Here is a 27,144-nt window from a genome sequence, read left to right as displayed (position 1 = left end):
AGCCATGGCCATAACCCCCAGCCAACACTGGCTCACTGCACCAGGCACACTCCCAGCGCTTTACCGAGGTTCTGTGGCGACTCACACGGCAATCCTACGACCTATCGCCATCACCTTCACAGGTGAGGCAGAGAAGATGGGGACACGGCGACACAGAGCTACTCCGTGGTGGGGCAAGACTGGACCGCAGGAAGCCTGCGTTTAGACCGGCGAGAGCTTGCAGACCCTCCCCGGCCCGGGTCAGACACAGCACGAAATCCAGACAGATGCACAGGGAGCAGGTTCTCCCGCCCACGCGCTGGTCATCAGGAATCTTCTGCTCCCGTCGCTGGCCTGGCTGGCCTCTGGACAGCTTGAGTCTACCATAACTCACACACACACAGGTGACAAAGGTAACAAGGCCTAATCGTATTCCGAGGTTCGAAACGACAGACTAAATGGTTTGCACAAAGTGAGAAAAGAGCCACATTAAGAATCATGACTGTCATGCTGATCTGAAGCATCCCTGGGAGGCGCAGAGAAACCCATCAACCTGGCAGATGCCAGGAAAACACAGTAGCCAAGGGCTCCACCTCCCGAGGCAGATGGTACTCCATCCGTTCATTCTCAAGCCCCCTTCACTAAACAACAATCATCTCCTCTCAACGCTGCCCAGAGCCCCCAGCATGAGGAGGGCAGCGCCATGTGGAGGGGGCCGGCCGGCTCCCCGGTCAGTGGCCCAGGCCAAGGCACCAGGAGGCTCCCAGGGGCGTCCAGGACCGGCCAGAGTTCTAAGGCAAGACCAGGGCTCCAGGCGCTGCAGGGCTCCTCACACACTGACAGCTTGAGGCCAAGGGCTCTTCTGAGACATGCAGAGCCCAGAGGAGGAAAGACCTGAGCTTCGAAACAAACTGCAGGGCTTCCCTGGTGGCGCAGTAGTTAAGAATCTGCCTGCCAGTGCAGGGGACATGGGTTCAAGCCCTGGTCCAGGAAGATCCCACATGCCGCGGAGCAACTAAGCCCGAGCGCCACAACTGCTGAGCCTGCGCTCTAGAGCCCGTGAGCCACAACTACTGAGCCCGTGAGCCACAACTACTGAAGCCTGCAGGCCTATAGCCCGTGCTCCGCAACAAGAGAAGCCACTGCAATGAGAAGCCCGCGCACCGCAACAAAGAGTAGCCCCTGCTCACCGCAACTAGAGAAAGCCCGCACGCAGCAACAAAGACCCAGCGCAGCCAAAAATAAATAAACAAATTTATCAAACAAACAAACAAAAAGCTTCAGTCATTAGAGCAGCCCAGAGCTGGTGTGCTTCGGGGGTGATCAGGCAGCCTTTGAAGCTGAGTGTACAGAGGGATCATCAGCTGCGAAGAGCCGGGCTCGGCAGGAGCGCACGGAGCGCGGCAGGCAGAACCACGACGTCTGCACGGCTTCTCCTCGCTCGCTTCTACAGCAGGTTCTAAATCCGCATCAAGGACGCGGCCTGAGGCTCACACCTGCCGGCCCATGACGCACGTCTCCAATGGAGCAGAGACACGCATGACCAAGGGTTCTCTGCAGCCACACGCAGTACCTCTCAGGGACCGCTCAGGGACCGGGGCTCCAGCCCCAAATAAACCGTGTGGAGCTCCTAGGACGCACAGACGAGGATTCAAACCCTGTTTCTGTGGCTTCTTAGCTGTTCGACACAGGGCTCGACTGCTGCAACAGAGGACAGCAGCACCATCACGCAGCATTCAGGTGAGATGGAACCGGGTACCGACAACGGCTCAGCCAGCTTCACCACTCTCACCATCTCCACCACGCGGTGTGCACAGGTGAGAACCGGGTACCGACAACGGCTCAGCCAGCTTCACCACTCTCACCATCTCCACCACGCGGTGTGCACAGGTGAGAACCGGGTACCGACAGAGGCTCAGCCAGCTTCACCACTCTCACCATCTCCACCACGCGGTGTGCACAGGTGAGAACCGGGTACCGACAACGGCTCAGCCAGCTTCACCACTCTCACCATCTCCACCACGCGGTGTGCACAGGTGAGAACCGGGTACCGACAACGGCTCAGCCAGCTTCACCACTCTCACCATCTCGACCACGTGGTGTGCACAGGTGAGAACCGGGTACCGACAGGGGCTCAGCCAGCTTCACCACTCTCACCATCTCCACCACGCGGCGTGCACAGGTGAGAACCGGGTACCGACAACGGCTCAGCCAGCTTCACCACTCTCACCATCTCCACCACGCGGCGTGCACAGGTGAGAACCGGGTACCGACAACGGCTCAGCCAGCTTCACCACTCTCACCATCTCCACCACGCGGCGTGCACAGGTGAGAACCGGGTACCGACAACGGCTCAGCCAGCTTCACCACTCTCACCATCTCCACCACGCGGCGTGCACAGGTGAGAACCGGGTACCGACAACGGCTCAGCCAGCTTCACCACTCTCACCATCTCCACCACGCGGCGTGCACAGGTGAGAACCGGGTACCGACAACGGCTCAGCCAGCTTCACCCCTCTCACCATCTCCAGCACGCAGTGTGCACAGGTGAGAACTGGGCCCCAGGAGCCCCCGCTCCACTCCATCCCCCACTCTCCACCAAGGCAGAGAAATGCAGGCATCACAGCCCCACGTGTCCCCCACAAGCTTCCCTGCTCCCCTGTCCTTCGAGGTCGTCCACAAGGTTCTGAGCCACAAAGAGACACAGCCTCCCGTCCACCCCGGCCCACAGCGCCCCTGGCTCTGCAAACGCCAGGGCTATGGAGTGAGGTGCTGGGTCCCGAAGACGCCAGGATGCTCTTGGGACCCGCTAGGGCACAGGCGGCCGCATAGTAGTGTCAGGGGAGCTCTGCATGGAGAACACTGACAGGGACACACCTAGAGCCGCTCACAAACACTGAATACTCGCGTGTCCTCAGCACACCTCCAAGGAAACAGGATCAGCGTTCAAGCGCCAAAACCAGTGCTGCGGCGGCCACAAAAGAAAGGCAAGGTGCCCTGGGCTGTAACTAAACTCCTGTCCAAAGGCACTGACACACCCATTCATCTCAGTGACCAGCGGCGCCCTGGAGCTGTCCGAGGTCGGCCATGAAACGGAAAGCACAGAGAGGCTGGCCTGGCGGTCCAGGACAGCCCGCTAACAGAGAGGCACACAACTATTAGCTCTCCCTGAAGGACACGCTTTACAAGGTGCCAACCAGAACCCCGGGAGACCTCTGGCCCCACCACCACCTGCACGCCACCTGGGGTCTCCTGAGCGCTGCTGAACGCCAGGCACCTCCTGCCATCTCGCCCCCCACCCCAAACAGCCCTCCGAACCCTCCGACCGGACCCCCGCCTGCCTGCGTGCTGGCCAGACCCCAGGCTTTCACCCTCTTGCCAAGGTGCCTCTTCCCGCCTAACCTGAATTTCTGCCCAACTGCCTTTAAAGACGTGAGGAAGTGAAATCAGCTGTTCCCGCCTCATGAGGTTTCCTGGCCTCCGCACGGACCGCCCCCATCACGGCCCCGTCGGCCTGCTGCTGTGAGAGCAGCAGCTGCCCAGACCCCTGCGAGCACGAATGGTGCGGCGCACATGTTCTCTCCCCGTTCTGCTCGGCGAGGGCCTCGAGGGCACTGGAGCCCAGCTCCCTGCCACCTCCTCACAGGGCCTGCACGGGACTCTACCATGAACAGATGGGGCAGGAACCCGACGGCCCCTTATCGGCTGAGGCCTTAAGAACATTCCCGGGCTTCTCTGATCCGCTCCACCACCGGGAGGAGGGAGATCTCCCGCGGGACCTCCCTGAGATGAAGGGGAAGACGCACGTACGCACTGGGCACGACGCCAGCACACGGAAGCGCCCCTTGGGTGGCCGCGCGGTCACGACCGGTCTGCTGAATGAGGGTGGGACCGAGAGCACCTCCACCCAGCGGGCAGGCAGCCGTGCCTAGGTCCTGTGCCCCGCGCTGTCACACCTCACCTCACCTCCCGGGGCCCATCCTGCAGAAGAGGTGAGGCACACAGCTCTTTCTCGGGATGCCCGAGACTCAGTTGCTCCTGGGTGACTGCATCGGCTCTCAGAGGGAGCCCAAGGGTCCTGAGAGGTGGACAAGTTGGCAGGAGTCACGCAGACCTACCAGCCACCACAAAGGACTGCTCCCGGAGGCGGAGAGTCCATTCCTGAACCAATCCCAAAGAAGAGACGGGACGGCTGAATCTATATGTGTGACCACAGTCGAAAGCACTGCCGGAGCTGCGGATGAGAGCTACATTCACGAAGCTGGATTTCCTGCTGCTGCTCAAAGCAGGTCATTTTAGAAAGTACCTCTCAGTTTGGCGGGAGAAAAATGCAGACAAGTTTCCATTCCTCTAATAGTTCATTCTTTTTCAAATTCAAAGTAAAATAAAGAGGATCGCCTGGAAAAATGTCAAACACTTTAATTTCAAATCACTTTTAATGCCTGTTTCATCTGACAGTAGCTTTGAAAGCAAAAGGCAGTCTTTATCATTTGAGGATTTTTTTTTAACTTTTTAAAAAATTAATTAACTTTTTTTTTTTTTGGCTGTATTGGGTCTTCGTTGCTGCATGCAGGATTTCTCTAGTTGCGGCAAGCGGGGGCTACTCTTCGTTGCGGTGTGCAGGTTTCTCGTTGCAGTGGCTTCTCTTGCTGAGGAGCACAGGCTCTAGGCGAGTGGGCTTCAGTAGTTGTGGCACACGGGCTCAGTAGTTGTGGCATGCGGGCTCAGTAGTTGTGGCACGCGGGCTCAGTAGTTGTGGCTCATGGGCTCTAGAGCACAGGCTCAGCAGCTGCGGCACACGGGCTCAGTTGTTCCACGGCATGTGGGATCTTCCTGGACCAGGGCTCGAACCCATGTCTCCTGAATTGGCAGGCGGACTCTCAACCACTGCGCCACCAGGGAAGTCCTCATTTGAGGTTTTTAAGCTAAATTGATGTGATTATGTCCAACATAACCAGATGCTTCTAAAAGCCAATTTTCAAAGAGACATCAGCCCCCCAAATAAGAAAGCCTTCCTTCGGTTATTAATTATTGAAACGCCAACTGCACGGGGGTGAGGCCGCGGAGGATGTTCGCAGAGAGCAGGCTGACTTCCACCCCCAACCAGCTAGCCAGCCAGTGCAGGGCACCCGGGGTCCCTCTGTGGTCACCGTCCTCTCAGCCTGCCCCCAAGCCCTTCACCCACTAGAGGGGCTGACCTCACTCAGCTTTCCACCCTCAAGTGAATCACGTGGGAACTGACTAGTTTAACACCATCCTCCACAGATACCTGGTCTGGGGCAGACTTTCAACCCCATTTGGGCCAGTGAGAGTGACTGGGGTGGGGGGAGTCTGCCGCCAGTGGGGGTCCTCAGACAGGTTTCCTTGTTCCAAAAAGGAGACCCAAGAAGGAGACCTCTCTTTCCGCCTCTTATGCGACACCCAGAACCTGGTCAGCCACCCTGAAAGCACGAGAGAAACCAGCCTGGGCCCCAGGGGACAGAGGCAGACAGCCCTGCAACAGTCCAAGCGCAGCTCGGTGAGGAACAAGCATTTGGTTTGGTGCCCTACGCGGCACAGAGCTCCACAAACCCTTGGAATTTCCTGAACGAAGTGAGTGCCTTTTGTGAACAAGCCCCTTCAGCCAGAGCCCTGGGCAGGAAGGGCGGGGGAGAAGCCAGAGGAACCAACCAGCAGAAGAGAAGTTGGAGCTTTCAGTTCCACCCCCGCCCCGCCTCCAGGGAGGGAAGCGGAGATAGAGACCAAGTGAATCACCAATGGCCATGATTGGCCATTAAGTTTCCTACTTAATCAAGCAGGAAACTCCATAGACACTGCTGAACAATGCGGCTTCCGAGTCACTGGACACAAGGAGGAGCTGGGAGGGCAGCACACCTGGAGAGGACACAGCAGCTCTGCCCCCACCCCACACACACTCCTCATGCATCTCTTCCCAGCCGGCTGATCCCAGCTGCACCCTTTGTAATAAACCAGTAATCCTAAATAAAGTGCTTCCCTGAGTTCTGTCGATCATTCTAGCAAACCGGCAGAGAGGGGCTGGGGGGACCCTGAATTTGCAGTCAGATGGAGTGCGGGTAGCCTGGGAACCCCGAGGCAGGCGCGCCTTGTGGGACCAAGCCCTCACCTGTGGGGTGTGGCTGACCTGGGAGTGAGTGGCGGAGCTGAACTGACTCCTGGGGCACCCAGCAGGTGTCAGAGGCAGAACTGGTATGGAACCAGTTCCTCAGGCCCTGGAGGGAGTCAGAGCTGCCTGCCCGGGCGTGGACACGAATGGCCTGGCTGTGCTGCTACGTGGGACCCTTCCCGAGGACACAAGTCCACACACGTACAAACACTCAGACACTTCAACCCAGGTTCCAGGTCTCCACACGTTCATGGGGCCACTCAGAGCCCACGCCTCCACAAAGACGCAAATGCTCCTGGTGGGGCGCACGTCTTCCTCCCAGACCCCATGCCCTGGAAGCCAGCCCAGGGCTCCAGGGCTGATCTGCCACAGCGTCCAGATGACAGTACACCCGCTGCCCCAGCTCCAGCTCGCTCAGGCCGAGGCAGGGATGGTGAAGCACAGCCACTCCTCAGCCAGGGCACACTCACCGGCACCCTGCTTTCCGAAGCGGACATGTCACCACAAAACCATGGGCCGCCAGGCCTACCTGCTGGTGATGGAGCTGTTCCTGTCCTTGAGGGTGAGCTCGCGCTGCTGCAGCTCCACGATGAACCTGGACAGGTCCTCTGGGGTCCTGGGGGGATCAAGAACACATGTCAGTGCTGGTTGTGCCCTGAAGGGGGACTGGCTGACACGAGAAGGCGGCCCAAAGCCACGCCAGCCACTGGCGGTTCACAGGCCTGGGGCAAATTAGGGCCTGTGCACCGCCCCCGGAGCAGCGGGCTGTGGAGCTGTGCTCTCACCGCCAGCTGGGCTCACACCACAGCCAGCCGCTAGCCACGTAACACTGGGGACACTATTTTATAAGCCCTGATTTTACTTCACCTGTAAAAATAGGGTCGATACATAACAATGTCACCATGCAGAGGATTTGAAGCGAGGTTTAAAAGCACCTACCAGGCAGCAAGCAGAGGAGGTGCCCAGTGCATTCCAGTTGCCTTTCCTCCCTTCCGCTTCAAAATCCAGGTATGAGAACAGCAGCAACGTAACAACCACACAGATACACACATGCCCAGTGCCTCGTAATTTTCAGAAGCATTCCAGCTTAACGATCTCAGTTAATGCTCAGAGCAGCCCTGCTGTCTACTGTTTCCATTTTGCAAATGGGGAAACTGAGACTCAAAGACACTGAGGGCTGGTTCAAAGGCCACCCACGCTCAGCAGCACTAAGCCTCAGTCTGAACCCCCTCCTCTAGCTCAGCACCACGGCTCGGGAGAACACACACCAAGAATGGCTTTGACATACAGGTGGCCAACAGGGACACAAAAACATGCTCAACATCGCCAATTACTAGAGAAATACAAATCAACGCTACAATGAGGTACCAGGTCACCAGGTCAGAATGGCCATCATCAAAACGTTGACAAATAGGACATGCCGGAGAGGGTGCGGAGGAAAGGGAACCCCCCCACACACTGCTGGTGGGAGTATAAATTGGTACAGCCACTATGGAGAACAGTATGGAGGTTCCTCAAAAAAGTAAAAATGGAACAACCATATGATCCTGCAATCCCACCCCTGGGAGAGGGACAGGAGAAAACTCTAATTCAAAAAGATACGTGCATCTCAATGGTCACTGAAGCACTATTTACAAGAGCCAAAACATGGAAGCAACCTAAGTGTCCATCAGCAGATGTGGATAAAGAAGATGTGCGCGCGCACACACACACACACACACAGGAATACTACTCAGCCATAAAAAAAGAATGAAATAATGCCATTTGCAGCAACATGGATAGACCTAGAGACTGTCACACTGAGTGAAGTTAAGCCAGACAGGGAAAGACATATATCATGTGATATCACTTACATGTGGAATCTAAAAAACGGATACAAATGAACTTATTTACAAAACACAAATAGACCCACAGACATAGAAAACAAACTCATGGTTACCAAAGTGGGGAGGGGGGGATAAATTTGAAATTTGAGATCAACATATACACTACTGTATATGAAATAGATAAACAACAAGGACCTACTGTACAGCACAGGCAACTATAGTCAATATCTTGCAATAACCTATACTGGAAAAGAATCTGAAAAAGAATAGATGTATTTAACTGAATCACTGTGCTGTACACCTGAAACTAACAACATTGTAAATTAACTATACTTCAATTTTTTTAAATGGCTGATTTTATTTGTAAAATGTCTTTGAGAGACAGAATGGAACTCCCAGCGGAGTGCAAACAGTCCCGACACCTGCATGGGGCACGCAGACTAGACGGCTCGCTGGTGTGCAGCGGCCGAGAGGAGGTGAGCGCAAGGGCCGGAGCCAGAGCCCAGGGCTACGCAGGGGCCACGGCTTGGTACCCACAGGCCCTCCTCCCGGCCCCCAGAGCCAGCGCACTGCCCAGTTTCCAAGAGCACTCTCTGGCCTCCTCACCCCTCCTGCTGAAGTCGGCACCTGCAGTCACGTCGTACCCAAGGACCGCTCACAGAAACCTGCTGAAACCGAGCCTCGAGTCCAGGGCCCACAGACTCTGCACCGCAGGGCCCCTGGGGCCTCCTCACCTCCCACCGGACTTTCCTCTGCCGCCTGAACACGGCAGTCTGCCTGCTCCCCGAAACTCTGCGATCGTTAACCCTGGGCCTGCAAAGCTCTTCCCTCAGTCTCCCCGAGCCTAGCTCGGTCTCAAAAGAGAGGTCTCAGGAAAGATGTCACTTCCTCCAAGAAGCCCCCAACCCTCTCCCCACCCCATCACGACCCTCGCTGCACAGCACCACCACCCCTGCTATCAGTCTGGGGTCTCTCGGTGTCTGCCATCGCTAGAACGTTAGCCCAAAGACGTCCGCTTGTCGGTGGTACGTCCTGACAGCCCGGCGCAGCCCCTGCAGAGAGGGGGCCCATGGCCCCACTCGTCACACACAGGGGTTCTGGCATCAACATTCCTCCCAAGGTAATTCCACGATCTCTCCCTTTCAGACCACCTCAGGGAGGCCCTTCCCTGGCCACCAGAAGAAAAACCCTTTCTTAGACATTTTGCGAGGACGTGGCCTCAAGGTGTGAGAACCGCTAGGCACAGTGCCGAGATTTCTACCCTAACTCTGCCCTGAACACAAGCCAACTTTGTGATTAGAAAATACTTACATTGAAAAGATGTTTACCAGTAGAAGACCTTGAGAAACTAAAACCTAGGAGGGGGAGAGGTTGAACCAGCTTTGAATGCCAATTCCCCATTCTTTTCAGAGCTTCCTAATGTTTTCCAACCTCAGGGAGTTAAAGATACTAATAGGAAAATAAGTAAGCAAAACAAGTAAACCCTTTTAAGCCAAGAGATATTTTTTCTGAAACACTTTTAAGAGATTTAAGTTGTTTTCTATTTTTCTATGTTAGTCAAAGGAGTATGCAAACTTATTAAATCAATGGGAAGTTTATTTAAAACCAATGAAGCAACTTGCATGTCTACTTTTGCAAGGCCCCCAGTCCCCATGGGCCCAGGACCAGCCAACGCCATGTGGGACAGGCAGACGGGTGCCCAGAGGGTGACTGGGGGAGCATGATGACGACCGGCCTCCTCCTCACTCCCCTTCCAGGCTGGGCCAAGTCTGCTCAGACCTGAAAGAGCAGGAAGAGCCCGTGGAGAAGCATCTGTCAGACAGACGGCCACACACTCTGCGGGGCCCCTCACTAGCCGAGGGGCAGCGATACCCTCCAGGCAGAAGCCTTCCTGGAAGCGGGGGAGCAACTGGCAGAGTCCGGAGCACGTGGCAGCAGTTTAGAAACAAGAGTCCTGCCCTGAGGTACAAAGTAGCCCCACAGGCTTCCCTGAGGGCGCAGTGGCTGAGAGTCCGCCCGCCGATGCAGGGGACGCGGGTTCGTGCCCTGGTCCGGGAAGATCCCACGTGCCGCGGAGCGGCTGGGCCCGTGAGCCATGGCCGCTGGTTTTGGTATCAGGGTGATGGTGGCCTCGTAGAATGAGTTCGGCAGTGTTCCTCCCTCTGCTATATTTTGGAGGAGTTTGAGAAGGATGGGTGTTAGCTCTTCTCTAAATGTTTGATAGAATTCGCCTGTGAAGCCATCTGCTCCTGGGCTTTTGTTTGTTGGAAGATTTTTAATCACAGTTTCAATTTCAGTGCTTGCGATTGGTGTGTTTATATTTTCTATTTCTTTGTGGTTCAGTCTCGGAAGGTTGTGCTTTTCTAAGAATTTGTCCATTTCTTCCAGGTTGTCCGTTTTATTGGCATAGAGTTGCTTGTAGTAATCTCTCGTGATCCTTTGCATTTCTGCCGTGTCAGTTGTTACTTCTCCTTTTTCATTTCTAACTCTATTGAGTCTTCTCCCTTTTTTTCTTGATGAGTCTGGCTAATGGTTTATCAATTTTATCTTCTCAAAGAACCAGCTTTTAGTTTTATTGATCTTTGCTACTGTTTCCTTCATTTCTTTTTCATTTATTTCTGCTCTGATCTTTATGATTTCTTTCCTTCTGCTAACTTTGGGGTTGTTTTGTTCTTCTTTCTCTAATTGCTTTAGATGTAAGGTTAGGTTGGTTTTTTGAGATTTTTCTTGTTTCCTGAGGTAGGATTGTATAGCTATAAACTTCCCTCTTAGAACTGCTTTTGCTACATCCCATAGGTTTTGGGCCATCGTGTTTTCATTGTCATTTGTTTCCAGGTTTTTTTGATTTCCTCTTCAATTTCTTCAGTGATCTCTTGGTTATTTTGTAGTGTATTGTTTAGCCTCCATGTGTTCATATTTTTTACAGATCTTTTCCTGTAATTGATATCTAGTCTCATAGCATTGTGGTCAGAAAAGATACTTGATATGATTTCAATTTTCTTAAATTTACCAAGGCTTGATTTGTGACTCAAGATATGATCTATCCTGGAGAATGCTCCATGAGCACTTGAGAAGAAAGTGTATTCTGTTGTTTTTGGATGGAATGTCCTATAAATATCAATTAAGTCCATCTTGTTTAATGTAACATTTAAAGCTTGTGTTTCCTTATTTATTTACATTTTGGTGCAAGTGGTCCACTGGTGTGCTAGTTGTTTGGCATGGGGTGTTCAGCACTGTAGCTTGCTGGTTGTTGAGTGGAGCTGGGTCTTAGCGTTGAGATGAAGATCTCTGGGAGAGCTTTCACTGTTTGGTATTACGTGGGGCCGGGAGGTCTCTGGTCGACCAACATCCTGAACTCGGCTCTCCCACCTCAGATGCTCAAGCCTGACAACCGGCTGGAGCACCAAGACCCTGTCAGCCACACGCCTCAGAAGAAGAGAGAGGAAAGGAAGGGAGGGAGGGAGGGAGGGAGGGAGGGAGGAAAGAAAGAAAGAAAAAATAATAATACAATAAAGTTATGTAAGTAAAAAAAAGTATTAAAAATTTAAAAATTAAGAAGTAATTAGTTGTTTGGCATGGGGTGTTCAGCACTGTAGCTTGCTGGTTGTTGAGTGGAGCTGGGTCTTAGCGTTGAGATGAAGATCTCTGGGAGAGCTTTCACTGTTTGGTATTACGTGGGGCCGGGAGGTCTCTGGTCGACCAACATCCTGAACTCGGCTCTCCCACCTCAGATGCTCAAGCCTGACAACCGGCTGGAGCACCAAGACCCTGTCAGCCACACGCCTCAGAAGAAGAGAGAGGAAAGGAAGGGAGGGAGGGAGGGAGGGAGGGAGGGAGGAAAGAAAGAAAGAAAAAATAATAATACAATAAAGTTATGTAAGTAAAAAAAAGTATTAAAAATTTAAAAATTAAGAAGTAATTAAAAAAAAGAGAGCAACCAAACCAAAAAACAAATCCACCAATGAAAACAAGCGCTAAAAACTATACTAAAAAAAAAAAAAAACGGACAGACAGAACCCTAGGACAAAAGCAAAGCTATACAAAGTCACACAAAGAAGCATACACATAGACACTCACAAACAGAAAAAAAGGAAAAATTATATATACATAAAAAAAGAGAGCAACCAAATCAATAAAGAAATCTACCAATGGTAATAAGCTCTAAATACTAAACTAAGATAAACAGAAAACCGGAAACCAATTAGATGCAGAAAGCAAACCCCAAGTCTACAGTTGCACCCAAAGTCCACCGCCTCAATTTGGGGATGATTCATTGTCTGTTCAGGTATTCCAGAGATGCAGGTACACCAAATTGATTGTGGAGCTTTAATCCGCTGCTCCCAAGGCTGCTGGAAGAAACTTCCCTTTCTCTTCTTTGTTCACACAGCTTCTGGGGTTCAGCTTTGGATTTGGACTCGCCTCTGCGTGTAGGTTGCCTGAGGGCGTCTGTTTTTCGCTCAGACAGGACGGGGTTAAAGGAGCAGCTGCTTTGGGGGCTCTGGCTCACTCAGGCCAGAGGGAGGGAGGGGTATGGAGTGCGGGGCGAGCCTGTGGCGGTAGAGGCCGGCGTGACACTGCAACAGCCTGAGGTGCGCCGTGCGTTCTCTCAGGGAAGTTGTCCCTGGATCATGGGACCCTGGCAGTGGTGGGCCGCACAGGCTCCCGGGAGGGGAGGTGTGGATAGTGACCTGTGCTCGCACACAGGCTTCTTGGTGGCGGCAGCAGCAGCCTTAGCATCTCATGCCCGTCTCTGGGGTCCGCGCTGATAGCCACAGCTCGCGCCCGTCTCTGGAGCTCGTTTAGGCAGTGCTCTGAACCCCCTCTCCTCGCGCACCATGAAACAATGGTCTCTTGCCTCTTAGGCAGGTCCAGACTTTTACCCGAACTCCCTCCCGGCTAGCTGTGGCTCACTAGCCCCCTTCAGGCTGTGTTCACGTAGCCGACCCCAGTCCTCTCCCTGGGATCTGACCTCTGCAGCCCAAGCCTCAGCTCCCAGCCCCCACCCGCCCAGGTGGGTGAGCCGACAAGCCTCTCGGGCCGGTGAGTGCCGGTCGGCACCGATCCTCTGTGCGGGAATCTCTCCGCTTTGCCCTCCGCACCCCTGTGGCTGCGCTCTCCTCCGCGGCTCCGAAGCTTCCCCCCGGCTCACCCCCATCTCCGCCCACGAAGGGGCTTCCTAGTGTGTGGAAACCTTTCCTCCTTCACGGCTCCCTCCCGCTGGTGCAGTCCCATCCTTATTCTTTTGTCTCTGTTTTTCCTTTTTCTTTTGCCCTACCCAGGCACGTGGGGAGTTTCTTGCCTTTGGGGAGCTCTGAGGTCTTCTGCCAGCGTTCAGTGGGTGTTCTGTAGGAGCTGTTGCACGTGTAGATGTAGCTCTGGTGTGTCTGTGGGGAGGAAGGCGGTCCCCGCGTCTCACTCCTCCGCCCTCTCGAAGGCCCCCAACAAGTGATTACTGTACACAACGTACAACCACTGAGCATCTGCAGAGACGGAGAATCCGCACAGCAGAGCAACCGCATAACGCTGCAAGGCAAGCCACCACAGACTTCTGGGCCACCCAGAAAACCATCTGCCACACACCTGACAAAGACAACATTCCCTGAGGCTCTCTGTCAATTTGATAGACAAATAGTGTTTCAGAACTTGGTCCAAATCTAAAAGAGGAATCCCAGAAGACAAAGCAAAGTAATTTACCTACAAATGCCATTGCAAGAACACTGGAAACTAACAGTTGAAATCAAGTGACTGCTGTGGTTACTATGTAAGAAAAGGGTACCAGACGGTTTGCCGATTTGATATATCATCAACCATCTCCTTCAAAATAATTATAATAATACAACACAAAATACGATACAAAAACCAGAAGTAACTAATGAAAACACAACAGCAAGGCTGCTATGAACAGGGCTGCTCCATCACACAACTGCAGGGGGAACTGCAAGTTCCCGCGGTCACGGAAGTTTGTTTCTGAGGCGGAACTGTAACACGGGAGAATCACTGCACGTTCTGAGACAGGAATTCTCAGCACCTACGGACGCTACACCATCACCCTTTCAACAGCCTTAGGAGGTCGGCACTGCCAGCGCCCCGATTCTACAGCGGGGGACGCGGGGGCACAGGAGAGCCTAGAGTAACCCACACCCAGACCGCCAGGCTGAGGCCGTGTCCCTGACTCTGTGCTGTCGTGTCCAACAACTGCAGACTAGGTGTAGGAACCGTGCCATATGCACGACGCCATCGAGACAGTAAGTGTAAGGGGCGTGAGGAACAGTCCAACAATAACAAGTGTACACGGACACTGGACAAAGCAAAACCAGAAACCAGATTACGGGCAGTTCGAGTGAAAACATCCCTGGGGAGGTAAGAACTGGAAGAAGATGTTTAGGAACAGGCAGAGTCACATTCCGGTTGTGGGATTCCTGGTATTTTGTTCCTTTTTTCAAAAAGAGTCTATAATTTTGTTGTGAGAACTTCTCCAGCTGTGGAAGCCAGGAGCCACGGAACTGGTGGCCAGCTGTCAGCTGAGCCCGCACATCACGCTCACAAGGCATCTTCGTGGGTTGTTCCGAAGAGCCCCCAACCACCATGGCCCAGCGGCCGCAGGGACAGCCCGTCAGGACGCCCAGGACCAGCGCACCTGCTCTGGCTCCGTCACTGTTCCCGCCGGCCAGGTGTGGACGGCTGGTTCTACACGGCGCATGGGGGCTGAGGGGCTGCACACCATTCCCGAGGCCCAGGCCTCTTGCCCCTGAGCCCTGACCCAGGCGGAGAATGAGGCAGACGCGTGCGGTGTATTGTAACTGCTTGTGCATCCCTCCACCCTCGCTCTCCAAGCTCTGCGAGGCTGACAGCTGAGCACAGGAAGGAAGAGGAACAGCATGCTCCGCAAGGACCACACACTGGGCAGGAGCGGGGAGGGCAGGAGGGGGATGGGCAGGAGGGGGATGGGCTTTTTTTTAGGAGGGGGATGGGCAGGACGGGCAACACTGATTTCTGGGCCATGGGGAGGGCATTCATTTGCTCAGAGCCTAGTGACCACCTGGCCAGCACTGCACGCAGGACGAGCGCCCAGACCCCCTCCTCCAGAAGCACACTCTCCCTGTCCTGGAGGAGCCCGCGAGTCGGGCGGCCCCCAGAGGCACTCAGGGAAAGAGCTCAGGTACAAAACCGCACCTACACTTATTTCTAGAGAAAGGCACCCATGTGTGTGCATATTTACAGAACATAACCTAGGAAGATTCACCCCAGATCGATACCTCCAGTCAGGGCTGAGACCGGCGGTGGCGATCAAAGGGATCTCTACCTCCATGTGCACTGTGACGAGAATTCACGCACTACACGCCTACGCACGGATGCAAACTGGGGAAGCACACACAGCACGCTCCCTATGCGGGAAGGCCACCGGAGAAGCAGGGGGGCTGAGAGAAGACAGGGGTCCTCCAGTGAACGCTCAGCACAGCACGAGCCCAGGGCGCTGGGGACACAGGCAGACGGGCGAACCTGAGAAGCCCTGGGAGTCAGGAATCGGGACCTCGTTCCGTGGAAACAGCGAGCCGCGGCCCCACTACCACCCACCCGTCACGAGCTCCAAGTGCGGACGGAGGGAAGTCCTTGAAGGGCTGATGAATCATGAAGGATTATTAAACAACTGCAGCCTTCACCACACATCAAATCAAAGGCCAGAGGCCAGAGCACCTCCAACTGGCAGGAAGAGGGTTCATTTTTCAGAACCTCCCGACCTGCTGTGCGGCTAGACCTACTCGGAGACGTTTCCCGAGTGCGCTCTGGGGATTAGCTACACGCCTGTATCCAGCAGGAGTCGGGCCAGGTATCACCACAGCCCAAATGGGCAGAGGCGCATCCGCCAGGAAGACCCATCCACCCCACCCTTCACCAACAGTGGCAGGCCTTCAGAGGGCCTCAGGATCCTCCAACTCAGAGCCGACAGGAGAGTGACGGTCCCAACTGCAGCCCAAGCTGTGACATCTGCTGTTAAAACTCTGGCTTCAGCTGCAAAGCCTTTTAACCCTAACTGGTGGGCTTCAGAGGAGGAAAAGGCTTTGTTCAACCTGCAGCTGAATTTTGACTCAAACTCAGCTGCGAGCAAAACAGGAGGCCTAGGGAGTTGAGCCCAGTGGTCTATTTTCGAGGCAGAGGCATTCCAGCCCCAGCGGCAGCTATTTTGAGGCTCCTAACAGCAGATGCCAGATCTCTTGCTGAAGCTCAAAGTGCCATTTCAATGGGTCCGAAAGACATGAGATCCAGAGGATTCCAATTTCTAAGATGAATCAAACAGCAACAACCACAAAACGAATTAACAAGCGAGAAACCTCAAGCTCTCTTTGAGGGCGCTATTTTCCACAAGAGAAGCCCACAGGGCAAAGGGCCACAGCCCAGAGGGTGGGCTTCCGTCAGAGGGCCCTACGTCGGGGTGGGGGCGGGGGGGGATACTCCCAAGTGAGGTGGGCTCCCTCGCAGGTTTGTCTCTGCAGAAACTATGAAGAACTGCAAGTAGGAAACATTACACAGCGAAACTTGGTGCTAAAGCCCAAACGGAGAGTAAGCGTTCACGACTGAAAAGTCACAGAGGCACAGAATGTGCTGTTAAGCCAGGGTTTTATGAAAACGTGAGACGGTCATGTGGGGAGGTCGGGAAGGATTCACGTCACCAACGACTGGCAAAGCCCGGTCCGCACCCCAGGGCCGGGAGGAGCAGCACCCAATCCTGCGGCCGCGAGCTGGCATCAGACGCTGCAGAGAAAGGAAGGCTGTGACCACTAACTGGTCCTGAGGCCACAAGCACCCAACCTTCAGGGGACAAAAAGGGCATCAGTCCCTCTCAGCACCCGAGCCTGGGGCCAGTCCACGACACCCTGGCTGCATGGTGGACAGTGGCCATCGTACATCTTCTAAAGCTGCCCACCTCCCAGATGCACAGAGAACAAGTCACTCTTTCCCCACGGAGAGGTGGCCAGTAACAGATGCCGTCTCGGGCACACGTCCGAAGGCCCACACGGTGCACCCAGCACCGGGGACCCTCATCAGGTCACAGCCCTCCCCTGTGACCAATGGTGGTTTCCACGTGAGACAAGGTCCCTCTGCCCACCAGCCCCACCGCCTGCCTGACGGGAAGAGAGGTACCGAAAGGCGTGTGCTTCTCCAGGTCACTGCACATCCACGGGCCTTCCCGATTCCAAGGGCCACCCGGTCCCCTCTGCCCCCCCCCCGCCACGGCCGTGGGCACAGCCTCTGAGATTAACCCCATGCCCGTACTCTGCACCCTCTGGACCCCACGCCCAGGCTACTACCTTCTTCTCCTCGCTCCCCAGCCCCCGCGCCGGCAGCGCCGGCGCACAGTCGGGAGACTCCTCGGCTTCGACCACGGCCAAGGGTGCCCACCTGCCCACTCCACACCGCCTGCGGCCCGAGGACCCTCCAGGCTCAGCCCAGCCCAACCACACTCCTGACCTTCCCCCGCCAACCCTGTTCCTCGGGAGGTGGAACCGCCATCTTGCCTGTTACCCAGGCCAAACCTGTAATCCCTGACACTTCCTCCACAGCAGATCCTGTCAGATCTACCTTCAGAACACACCCAAATCCAACCACTCGTACCAGCTCTGCCACCGCGTGACCCAGGGCCCCACCTCCCCCGAGTCAGCCCCGCGGCAGCGTAATCACCCTTGGTTTCGTACTCACCCTTTAACTGCTGCTTGCAACACAACCACCACAATGGTTACTTCAAAATGTAAGCTAGATCACATGCCTCTTTTGTCAAAACTCTCCAGCGCATCCCCACCCCAATGCTAAGTAAAAGCCCAAGTCCCCACCGGAGCCTGTGAGGCCTAAGGTGGACCGACCACAGCTGCCTCTCAGACCCACTGGACTGGAGCCACACTCCCACCCCAGGGCCTTTGCATGTCCCACTTCTGGAAGACTCCTCCCCTAGGGACCTACGTGGCACGCTCCCTCATCAACTCCTTCGGGTCTTTGCCCAAATGTTACCGAGCTCATTTTGGGTCAGCCCCAACCACCCTATTTAAACCTGTAAACCGTACACTTCCTCTCCCACCCTCAGCCCAAACCCTGTCTCACTCTTCCCTGCACTGTCTTCCTTCATAGAAAACATCACCATCTTAGATACTACGTATTTTACCTGTTTACCCACTTGTCATCTTTCTGCTTCAACTAGAATGCAAGCTCCATAAAAGCAAGGTACTGTTTTTTATTTTATTCTCTTTTTTCACCAGCTGTGAACCTCGAATAATGCCTGGCCTTCAATAAATATTAGCTGAATGAATGAAAAATCATGATACCTTTCCAGAACAATAACTATCCAACTAAATTCTACCAGAGTTTGAACTCAGACCACTGGGTCGGAAGTTCAGTATTCCTGGTTAAATAAACTACAGTCCACCCATACAATGGAATCTGTTTAATATAAAGAGAAAAGGACAACGAATCTTTTTATATTAATATGGGACTGCTAAATAAAAATACGAGAAGCAGAACATGAGCCCACTATGCCAGCCGCTTCCTGTTGGAGAGAACAAAAGTGGAACAGGCGATTTGTCACTACATACCTTTCTAAAAGGTTTTAATATTTATACCAAGGAAATAAAATACCTATCGGGAAAATAGCTTTTTAAAACAGTGTTATAAACTTACACTGCAGAATCAGATACTACACAAAATTTTTCTAAAAAGAAAACAATTATTCCATGATGAATTAAGGCATTAAAAACTAATTATAATCACTTACAATGAAACAATCATATATAATTTCTAAATGTTGTTTAGCTAAGTATGACAATAAGAATAGTCTGCATTATAAGTGGGGCAGAAATATATTAACAACAAGCTTCCTATCTGAAATAATCAAGACTGGTCACTGACCCCAAAGTTGGCTAAAGTAGGTAATCAATACGCATCTCAAACATTTTAACTTAAACTGTTACAAATATACAATCATTCCATAAGCTGCAAACTTCTCCAAATATGGGTCCACTAAACTGAGTTTCATCTTATATATTTTGAATAAACCACACATCATAATCCATGATTTTAGCTTTGTTTCTTTAAAATGGACACCTGCCATCTTCCTAAAGTTTACAGCTTTTCTCCTCATCTTTTTTAGTCAATTCACTTTATTCAACAGCTTCTTTTTAGCAACTTTCCTTTGAGACTTTCCAAAGCATTCAACTTTGTTTTCACAGAAACCCTGCTTTCTTCACACATCTTTCACCAGACTCTAGAGTATTTAATTCAATCATGTGATTACAATAACGTGTGCAACGGGCAGAGAAACAGGCTCATCGCGGACGGACCAGCACCACCTCCGGGGGGCGGCCCGAGCGAGGAAGCGCTGCAACTGGTGGCGCATCCTGCCACGATTAACACAAAACGCAGGGGCTTGGTTTTGGGAGGCGGGAGGAGGGATGGGATGGAGGTCTGCGAGTTTTCAAAGGAATTGTTCTTAACCTGAGGCTGGGTACAGAGGGGGCTGTATCTACTCTTTAAAGACATCCTCTTTATGGTGATGGAAATGGATAATGCATTTCAAAATGTTTAAAACAAATTTTTAGCCTACGTCCCAAGCATCTGCTGTGCTGTGGAAATCCATCAGGACATTTCAGAGAAAGAATGAGGGGTTCTGGCCAATCCAGAGAGGCAATCAGGTGCACAGCTCTTCAAAGAGCTGCTTCTCCACCTTCCGACACGACACGTAGATGGGTGACGGGTGCCAAAAGCAGACTCCACGAACTACCAGCAGCACAAAGAGGCGGCAGCAAGCAGTCACCATCTCCGATCCTAACTCCATCCACCACTAGTTATGCGACGTCTGACAATCATTGACCTCTCCAAACTTCGGTTCCCTCCTCAGGAAAATGAATATGATAGTATCCACCACATGGGGCTGTCAAGAAAACACCGCATACAAAGGACTTGCTTTGGAAGAGCATTATACTACTATGATTACAGACAATATTACAGAACACATAACCAAAGTTATATCTGTGTCCAATTAGAAAGCTACGTGGCGGTTACCAGCTACCAGCATGAACTCACTAAGAAGAAGATTTACATAAATTAACATTCCCACCTCTGATTCACTTACTGCTACCATAGATTTCTGTATAAATACATGGCATATCATGAGAACATTCATCTCCCCCAGCCTCATTCCAGGGCAGACATGAGGAGATTCTGAACACCTGCAGGCACAGCTCCAAAAGTGCCGGTTAACAGGAAGGGATCAGAGCGCGAAGAGAGCAGCCACTGCACTGGGGTCCCGGGTCAAGGCCAAGCCCAGCTCCGCCTCCTCCCTGGACTACGAAACAGGGACACCTGCAGAGCCGCAGCGGGAGGGCATCGGCAGTCACCTGGGAAGCCCACAGGACCCCTGTGGTGGCTCTCGTCTCTGCTGGCTGGCGGTGGAGCCCTCCAGGACAAGGCCCAACACCCTGACCCCACCCAGAACTTTACCAATCATCTGTCATTGACAGGTGGTACCTATGGATTTCCAGGTAATACAAAATGAAGACAGCACACCTGTTTAATGACAGTCAGAGTCCATAAAACCGCTCGCGGGGAGGGAGAAAGGGAGGAAAGGGAGGAACCGAGAGCCTGGCTGGGCACCCCAGCCTGAGGAGGGAAGGACAGTACGGGCCAGGCCGCTGCACACCCTGTGCGGCCGGGCTAGGACCTGCAGACACAGGGCCGTGGCTCGTGAGGCTGACACACACGATAAAGACAAGCCCGTGACGGTTCAGCCTCTGGTCTGTGGCTGGAGAGCTGTGCATCCCTCTGCGGAAGAGGGGGTCGAGGAGGCCACACCGTACTGGTCTCTGTCAGAACGGGCTCACGAGTCACCCTTCAGGGACTTCGACACAACCACCAGCTCCCTCGCCCGCAGCATCTCCATAAGGACAGCCACAGCCACAAGCAAGGTCCGGGCCGCGGTCCGCAGCGCCAGCCACCCAGCCGTCCCCTGGCTCAGGCGGCAGCGGCCACCTGGAGAACCGGCACTGGCCTCCCGCCCCAGCACAGTCAAGTCCAGGTCTGACCTGGCCGTCCACGAGCAGCAACTCAGCTGAACTGCTTCAGGGGAACGAATTACATGGGTCCCCAGACACACGTAAATAAAATGAAGAAATTTCACATTTACAGTGGCTGTCTTCGAACTCTTCCTCCCAGCTCAGGCAGGATTAAAAGGACTTCAAAGCAGCCTGGGTTCCAATTAAGCCAGTATGACCACCCCAGGGATGCCAGAATATGCCTCTGATTAACAAGAGGCACTCTTTGAACTGTCTGAGTTAAAAAAAAAAGCTCTCAGAACCTTTCAAACAAATGCCATAATTTTCTCTCCCTGTTCCCTCACTCTGGGAAAGTTGATCTTTTGAATGCTTTAAACACTGAAAAAGAAGGCTGGATGATAGCTCCCAACACAACTTCAGCCAGGAGCTCAGAAAAGGGGTGGCAAGCGGAGGGCTTAGGATACCACAAGCAGGCCGGCCTCCAGGAGAGAGGGCACCGCCGGCCCGAGGCACGACACGGCATGTCCACACCACAAGCGACAGCAAAGCCGCTGAGCCGGGAGACAGGACCGAGCAGAACCAGGCCTGGCGGGAGCGGAGGGGCCTTCCGCCAGAGTCCACGCCCATCATCAAGCCCCGTGACGAGGGCCTCCAACAGAAAGGGGCCCCTCGCGGAGCACCCTCGGGCAGAGCTGCTACCCACGAGAACCGCTGCCACAGGGCTGCGGGGGATGAGCCAGAACTGGCCAAAGAGGAAGCAAGTGCAGCTCACACAGCCAAGGTGACACAGGAAAGGCCCACGTGAGCTCAGAACGTGAAGCAACCCCAAGGTGGGCAGGTGGCACCCCAGGGCCACAGGTGGAAGGTAAACAAGGAGGCAAAGGCAGGTGTGTCCCACCCTGGGCCATAGACTGTGGACGTGGGCGCATGAACCAAAGGGGAAATCAAGTCCCGTCCTGCACCCTCGGAGATGCTGGGTCCCTGCTCCTGACACCCACTCTCAGCCGTGACCTTCAAGGTTGACCCAGCAGCTGACCTATAAGGCTTTCTACTCAGCAGAGGCAGCAGACCGCAGAGCAAAGAACAGGGAATTGAAAACCAAGTCAGCTGGCCTCTAGGGACACCACGGAGGAACAAAGGGCTGTGGGGAGCCAGACACCCAGAGACGGGAGTCCTCACCAGGGAGACGCTCTCCAAACCTGCCAGAGAAAGGTGTCAGAACCTTGGGAAAGCAACAGGTCCCCAAGGAGGGCCCGCGGCTGGCTGGGCGGGCTACTGCGCCTTGCTGAACTTCGCTTTCTCCACCCTTGAGAGGAACGGACTAAGCGAACAGGAGCGCTCGTCCTCATTCCCGGATTCTGTCTCCAAAGCAAAGTCCCCTAAGAACCTGTCTCCTGCAATGTGGACAGGGTGGGAGAACAACCCAGCGAGGCGCAGCTTCCGAGCAGGGGGTCCCTGAGGCCCAAACACACAAGGGGAGCTCTTGAAAAGTCAAGGCAGACCGTAAGCCAGGGGGCGAGGGGAGGGGAGAGCAGACGCCAGGGCGTGCGGCCCCCCGAGGCATAGGAAGGACTCAGGGTTTCCTCCCAAGTGTGATAATGTGCAGCTGGGGGCCTTAGGTGGAGAAAGACATGGTCCTGTTTGTCGATCTGCTTTGAAAAGAGATGGGTCCCAAATGTTTATGCCAACAACCGTAAGAACTAGAAACAGCCTGAACACCTCAGCACTAGGGCGACGAGGACGGCACACCCACGGGATGGCCCACCCGGTGGCCTTTACAAAGGGTGCCACCCAAGTTTTCAGAAGAGCACCTCAGCACTAGGGCGATGAGGACGGCACACCCACAGGATGGCCCACCCGGTGGCCTTTACAAAGGGTGCCACCCAAGTTTTCAGAAGAGCACCTCAGCACTAGGGCGATGAGGACAGCACACCCACGGGATGGCCCACCCGGTGGCCTTTACAAAGGGTGCCACCCAAGTTTTCAGAAGAGTGTCCACCAAAGGGAAGGCTACACACACACACGCACAGAATCATCTTTTAAAGTCCATATGCAGACGATGAAAATCAAGACAGGGATCTCCCAACAGCGATTACCTCTCAGAGGGGGGATTGTGAGGAATTGACTCTCTCCTTTTTTATCTGTATTTTACTAGTTTGTAAAGAGCATTCCTTGTGAAATAAAATGAAGAACAAAGTTCTACAACCACCTTGCTCCACCTTTGTTGTCAAGAAAAACATTTAGGAGCATAAATTGCTGTTAACGGGACCCAGCCGGCCAAGAGCACGAGGCCGCAGGAGGTAACGGGACCCAGCAAAGGGCGCCTCCTGCTCCCAGCTCGCCCCACGCTCACCACAGGCTGGGCAAGGATGGGCGCTGCAGCCTCCAGCAGGCCAGGAGATGGGGCCGCACCCACACCAGGCTGCAAGATCCCAGACCAGCAGCGCTGTTCCAAGCGTGGTGATGGGCTGGTGCTTACAGCAGAGGGAGGTGACCCAGTGCAGAGGGGAGGGGTTGCTCAGTCGAGACCCGGTGATGCACGGGGTCTCTAAGAAGAGAGGTGAGGCCTCCCTCGCCAGGCACACCAGCTCTGGGCCATACTCGGGCCATGGCTCCGGCAACGGGGGACACAGGCACAGGCTCGAAGAGCCCTGCACACCTAAGGGTTCTCCTTATGGGATCCAGCAGCCACGTGAAGCAGCGAACTCCAGCCACGTGGAGAGGCCACAGCAAGGAGAGGGCAGCCAGCCTCCTGCGTGTCCCTGAAGGTGTCACCCAGGGAATAAAGCCAACCTGGATGCCTCATCTTAGCTGCATCTGACTACAGCCGCCTGATAGCCCCAGGCTACCTACAGAACGTGCACGGTTATCCAGCACTGCCTGCGGCCACTAAGTGATGGCGTGGCTTGCGTGCAGAGCCAGGTCGCTGACACCAAGGGGACAGCGCACGAAGCACTGAGCAGCGCACCGGGCGAGAGCTCCGACAGGGGCTGGGTGAGGTCAAGGGACACCTCGTCAGCCACACTAGGAAACGAGGGCCAACAGGCAGGTCCACATGCAGAGCCTCGTTTCAGAGCAAGCCTTCCGAATGCTGGCGTGAAGAAGGGCTGGAAGAGGCAGGAGCGGAGACAGGAGCAGGAAGGCAGCCACAGACAAGCCCGGTTCTACACAGTGTGACAGCAGGGAGGACCGGCCAGAACAAGGGACCCGAGAGACGCCCAGAGATGGGGCCGGGGATGAGAACCGCGTGACCGGCTGGCGACCGGGGAGACGGGGTGCCGTCTCCCAAGCTGGGGAGCCGAGACAGCTGCTCACGGCTGTGACAGGCCGAACAGCTTCCTTCTCTCAACAATTCTGAGGTCTCAGCTGGAATCCACGCAACTTGCCAACACAGGCAGGATTTAACGCTGCCTCAAAGGGGCCCAATTTTCCCTGGTGCTACCCTCCGTGGCTCCAGTAAAAGAACGGGTAGAAAAGAGAAGGGGGGGGAAATGCCGAGAATCGCAACATTCGGCAGCGGCAGCAGGGCCGCTCACTGCGCAGCGAGCCGGCAGGGGCTCCGAGGCCAGCACAGCCGTCACCCTACTGCACGATGTGCCTCCGGCCACACAGCTCCCAGAGGGCACGCAGGGCTCCAGCCAGGTTCCTAACTGAGAACCGTGAAAGACACACCATGTTCCATGGAGTCAGGGCCAAAGCACGCGCCCAAGAGCATGCGGGCGCACGGCGCAGACACCCCGCAAAGACACTGGAGCTTTATCCCGAGCGCCCGGTGACCTACAGGAGACCTCTGAGTCCCGTCGGCAACTGCAAAGAGCACTGCAGGCAGAGTCGCCCAAATCCGGGCCCAGCTGCGGGTCACTTCTCTAAGCCCCTCGTAAGAGAGTCCCACCTGCCTCTCCAGGCCCTGGAAGGGGAAGTGAGACCCCCCGCACAGACCCATAAAAGACGTAACACACGAGCTCAACGTGAACAAGAGTTCAGGACACCACTCACAGCTAGTTACCGCGTGGAGACGGCGCCTGTTACAAAGAGCACACACAACAGTGAAACCTTCTGGCAACGGTGCCCCCGAGAACCAAACCAGTCTTTTTCAAAACAAAAACAGAATTCTTCCTGCAAGGGACCTCTTCCTTCAAACGCCAGTGGGACTCCAATAAAAAAGTAGGTAAAGGCACAAGTGAATTTTTTCAAGAGGACACGGAAGGTCCCCTCCCGCCCCTCTCCAACTACAGGTACTTGAGGTACAGGGTCCCAGGAACCTTTAGGGGCCAAAATCGTAACACTACATCCCTAAGTACATCACTAGAACTTAGGTCTCGGGGTAACGAAGCAGCACTAACCGCGTGGACAGATGGGTAATGTTACAGCCACGTCACAGATAAGAAAACCACGTCTCTGGACAGCCACGTCTCTAGGGGCTGCTAAGGAGGGTCGTCCTACTTCCCAGCTGTGAAGGCTTCTATCTCCCCACCTCGCGGCCCCGCTGCCCTCTGAGCAGAGAACAGACACGGAGAGGCCACTGCTCACCAAGCTCCTCCAAGACAATCCCACCTTCCAGTCAGCTCTGCCAGCCCAAGGGATGATGAGGGAGGGACGGAAGAGACTCGTCTACTTCTCTCCAGGTGCCGCGAGTCCCGTGGGCAACCTCGGTCTTTTCCTTGTGAGAGTGACAGGATGTGGGTCACAGGCACACAGAGCTCAGGGCCGGAAGCAGGGCTGGCACAGAAAGGACGTGCCGCTCCATCTGCCCTGAGTGAGCTGGGCGAGTGGGGACACGGTCGCGTCCCCGCACCCCACAACCAAGGACACCCGGGCCAGGCCTGGCTTCTGCTCATCTCCCTACACCGGACCATCCAGAGGCAGACGCAGCAGGCCTGCAGAAGGTTCCGGGGCAGATCGTGGTGACCTTCCCAGGCCCGCTGACCCGGCACTATCGTCTTTGTGCAGCATGGCCAAACCCAGGGGCCACCAGTTCCCAGGATCCGCTCGCCTCCTCAAGACACGGAGGCCGCGAGGCCGCGGGGCCTCCTCGCATGGCTGGCTGAGCAGCACGGCGCGGGGCTAGGTCTCCTGTCAGCCTTGCCCTCTTTAGCTCACACAACCTGGCAGGCACTCCAAGTTACTGAGAGTGTGGCAATGGCACTGCGAGACGAAAACTCATAGCTACAAATCAGAGCTCAGTGAGACTCGGGCAGGCACCGCACCACGTGGGCCGTGCCGCCAAGCCGCCTGCGTTCAAATCCCGTCGCAGCCCCCAGCAGCTGTGTGTCCTCACGACAGCTGTTCCCCTCTGCCCGTCTCAGTCCTCATTCGTGACTTGGGGGTGACAACGGTACCCACCACCACCTCCCTACCCTGTGACAAGAGCGAAAGGAGGCTCGGGGGGTGACTCGACCTGCCCAAGGCCACACCACCAGGACGCTGCAGAACCCCACCTGACTCTAGACGTGGACGCTCAGTCTCTCTCATCCCCGCATGACCCTCTGACTCTGCAAAGAGCCCAGGGCCTATCAGTGGGAAGTCCCTGTCTTGGTGCTGGAGGCCAAGTGTCCCCAGAGCACCTTGGGGAAGAGCCACGAACAGTACAGGGGAAAATGAGAGGACCTGGCCACCCCGACAGGCAGGCAGCTGAGGCACTGCTCCACCTCGGTCAGCTCCATCTCCAGGCAATGCCAAGCGCGGCAGCGAGCGGCCTGCAGCCGGCCACTGACTAGGACTTTGGGCGGGAAGTAAGAAAGGAGCAGGACTGAAGCCTAAAGGCATGAGAGCCCACCTGGTCAGCCACAATCCCACCCCAGCCTTGCCTGCTGCATGGATCAGTCTGGAGGCCCATGAGCGCTGCCCAGGCGGCTGTGGACTCGGGGGAGGTGAGGAATCAGCCCTGCACACAGCCACCCCGTTAGCGCCGTGCTGTGCGGGCACAGACGCCCCCGGGAGCTGCGCTTGGACACACGCCTCTGGCTGAAGCTGCAGCACCTGCCAACAGGCACGACATTCTCAGGAGAACCTCTTCCCTCCCGTTTTTGTAAAGCACTTTCATCCAAGTTACACCAAGTGTAAACAGTCACGCTACAAGGCCTGTCATGGGAATCAGCAGCCCTCTGCCTTAAATACTCTCCTGGGGCTTCCCTGGTGGCGCAGTGGTTGAGAGTCCGCCTGCCGATGCAGGGGACACGGG

At 54.8% G+C, this 27,144-nt stretch overlaps 1 protein-coding gene across 2 annotated transcripts in view; it reads right to left on the bottom strand.

The window, feature by feature from the left end:
- The window catches only part of MAD1L1 (mitotic arrest deficient 1 like 1), a 314,409-nt gene that overhangs the window by 235,278 nt on the left and 51,987 nt on the right, over positions 1-27,144 (bottom strand). For both annotated transcript variants that reach the window (XM_024763473.1, XM_024763472.1), the window contains one exon: positions 6,633-6,719. In XM_024763473.1, the coding sequence (XP_024619241.1) occupies positions 6,633-6,719 (87 nt within the window). The remainder of the gene's footprint in view (positions 1-6,632; positions 6,720-27,144) is intronic.

The sequence above is a fragment of the Neophocaena asiaeorientalis genome, unplaced genomic scaffold, assembly GCF_003031525.2.
Source record: "Neophocaena asiaeorientalis asiaeorientalis breed wild unplaced genomic scaffold, Neophocaena_asiaeorientalis_V1.1 scaffold223, whole genome shotgun sequence".
Lineage (NCBI taxonomy): Eukaryota > Metazoa > Chordata > Mammalia > Artiodactyla > Phocoenidae > Neophocaena > Neophocaena asiaeorientalis.
This window is presented reverse-complemented; position numbering and strand designations above follow the sequence as displayed.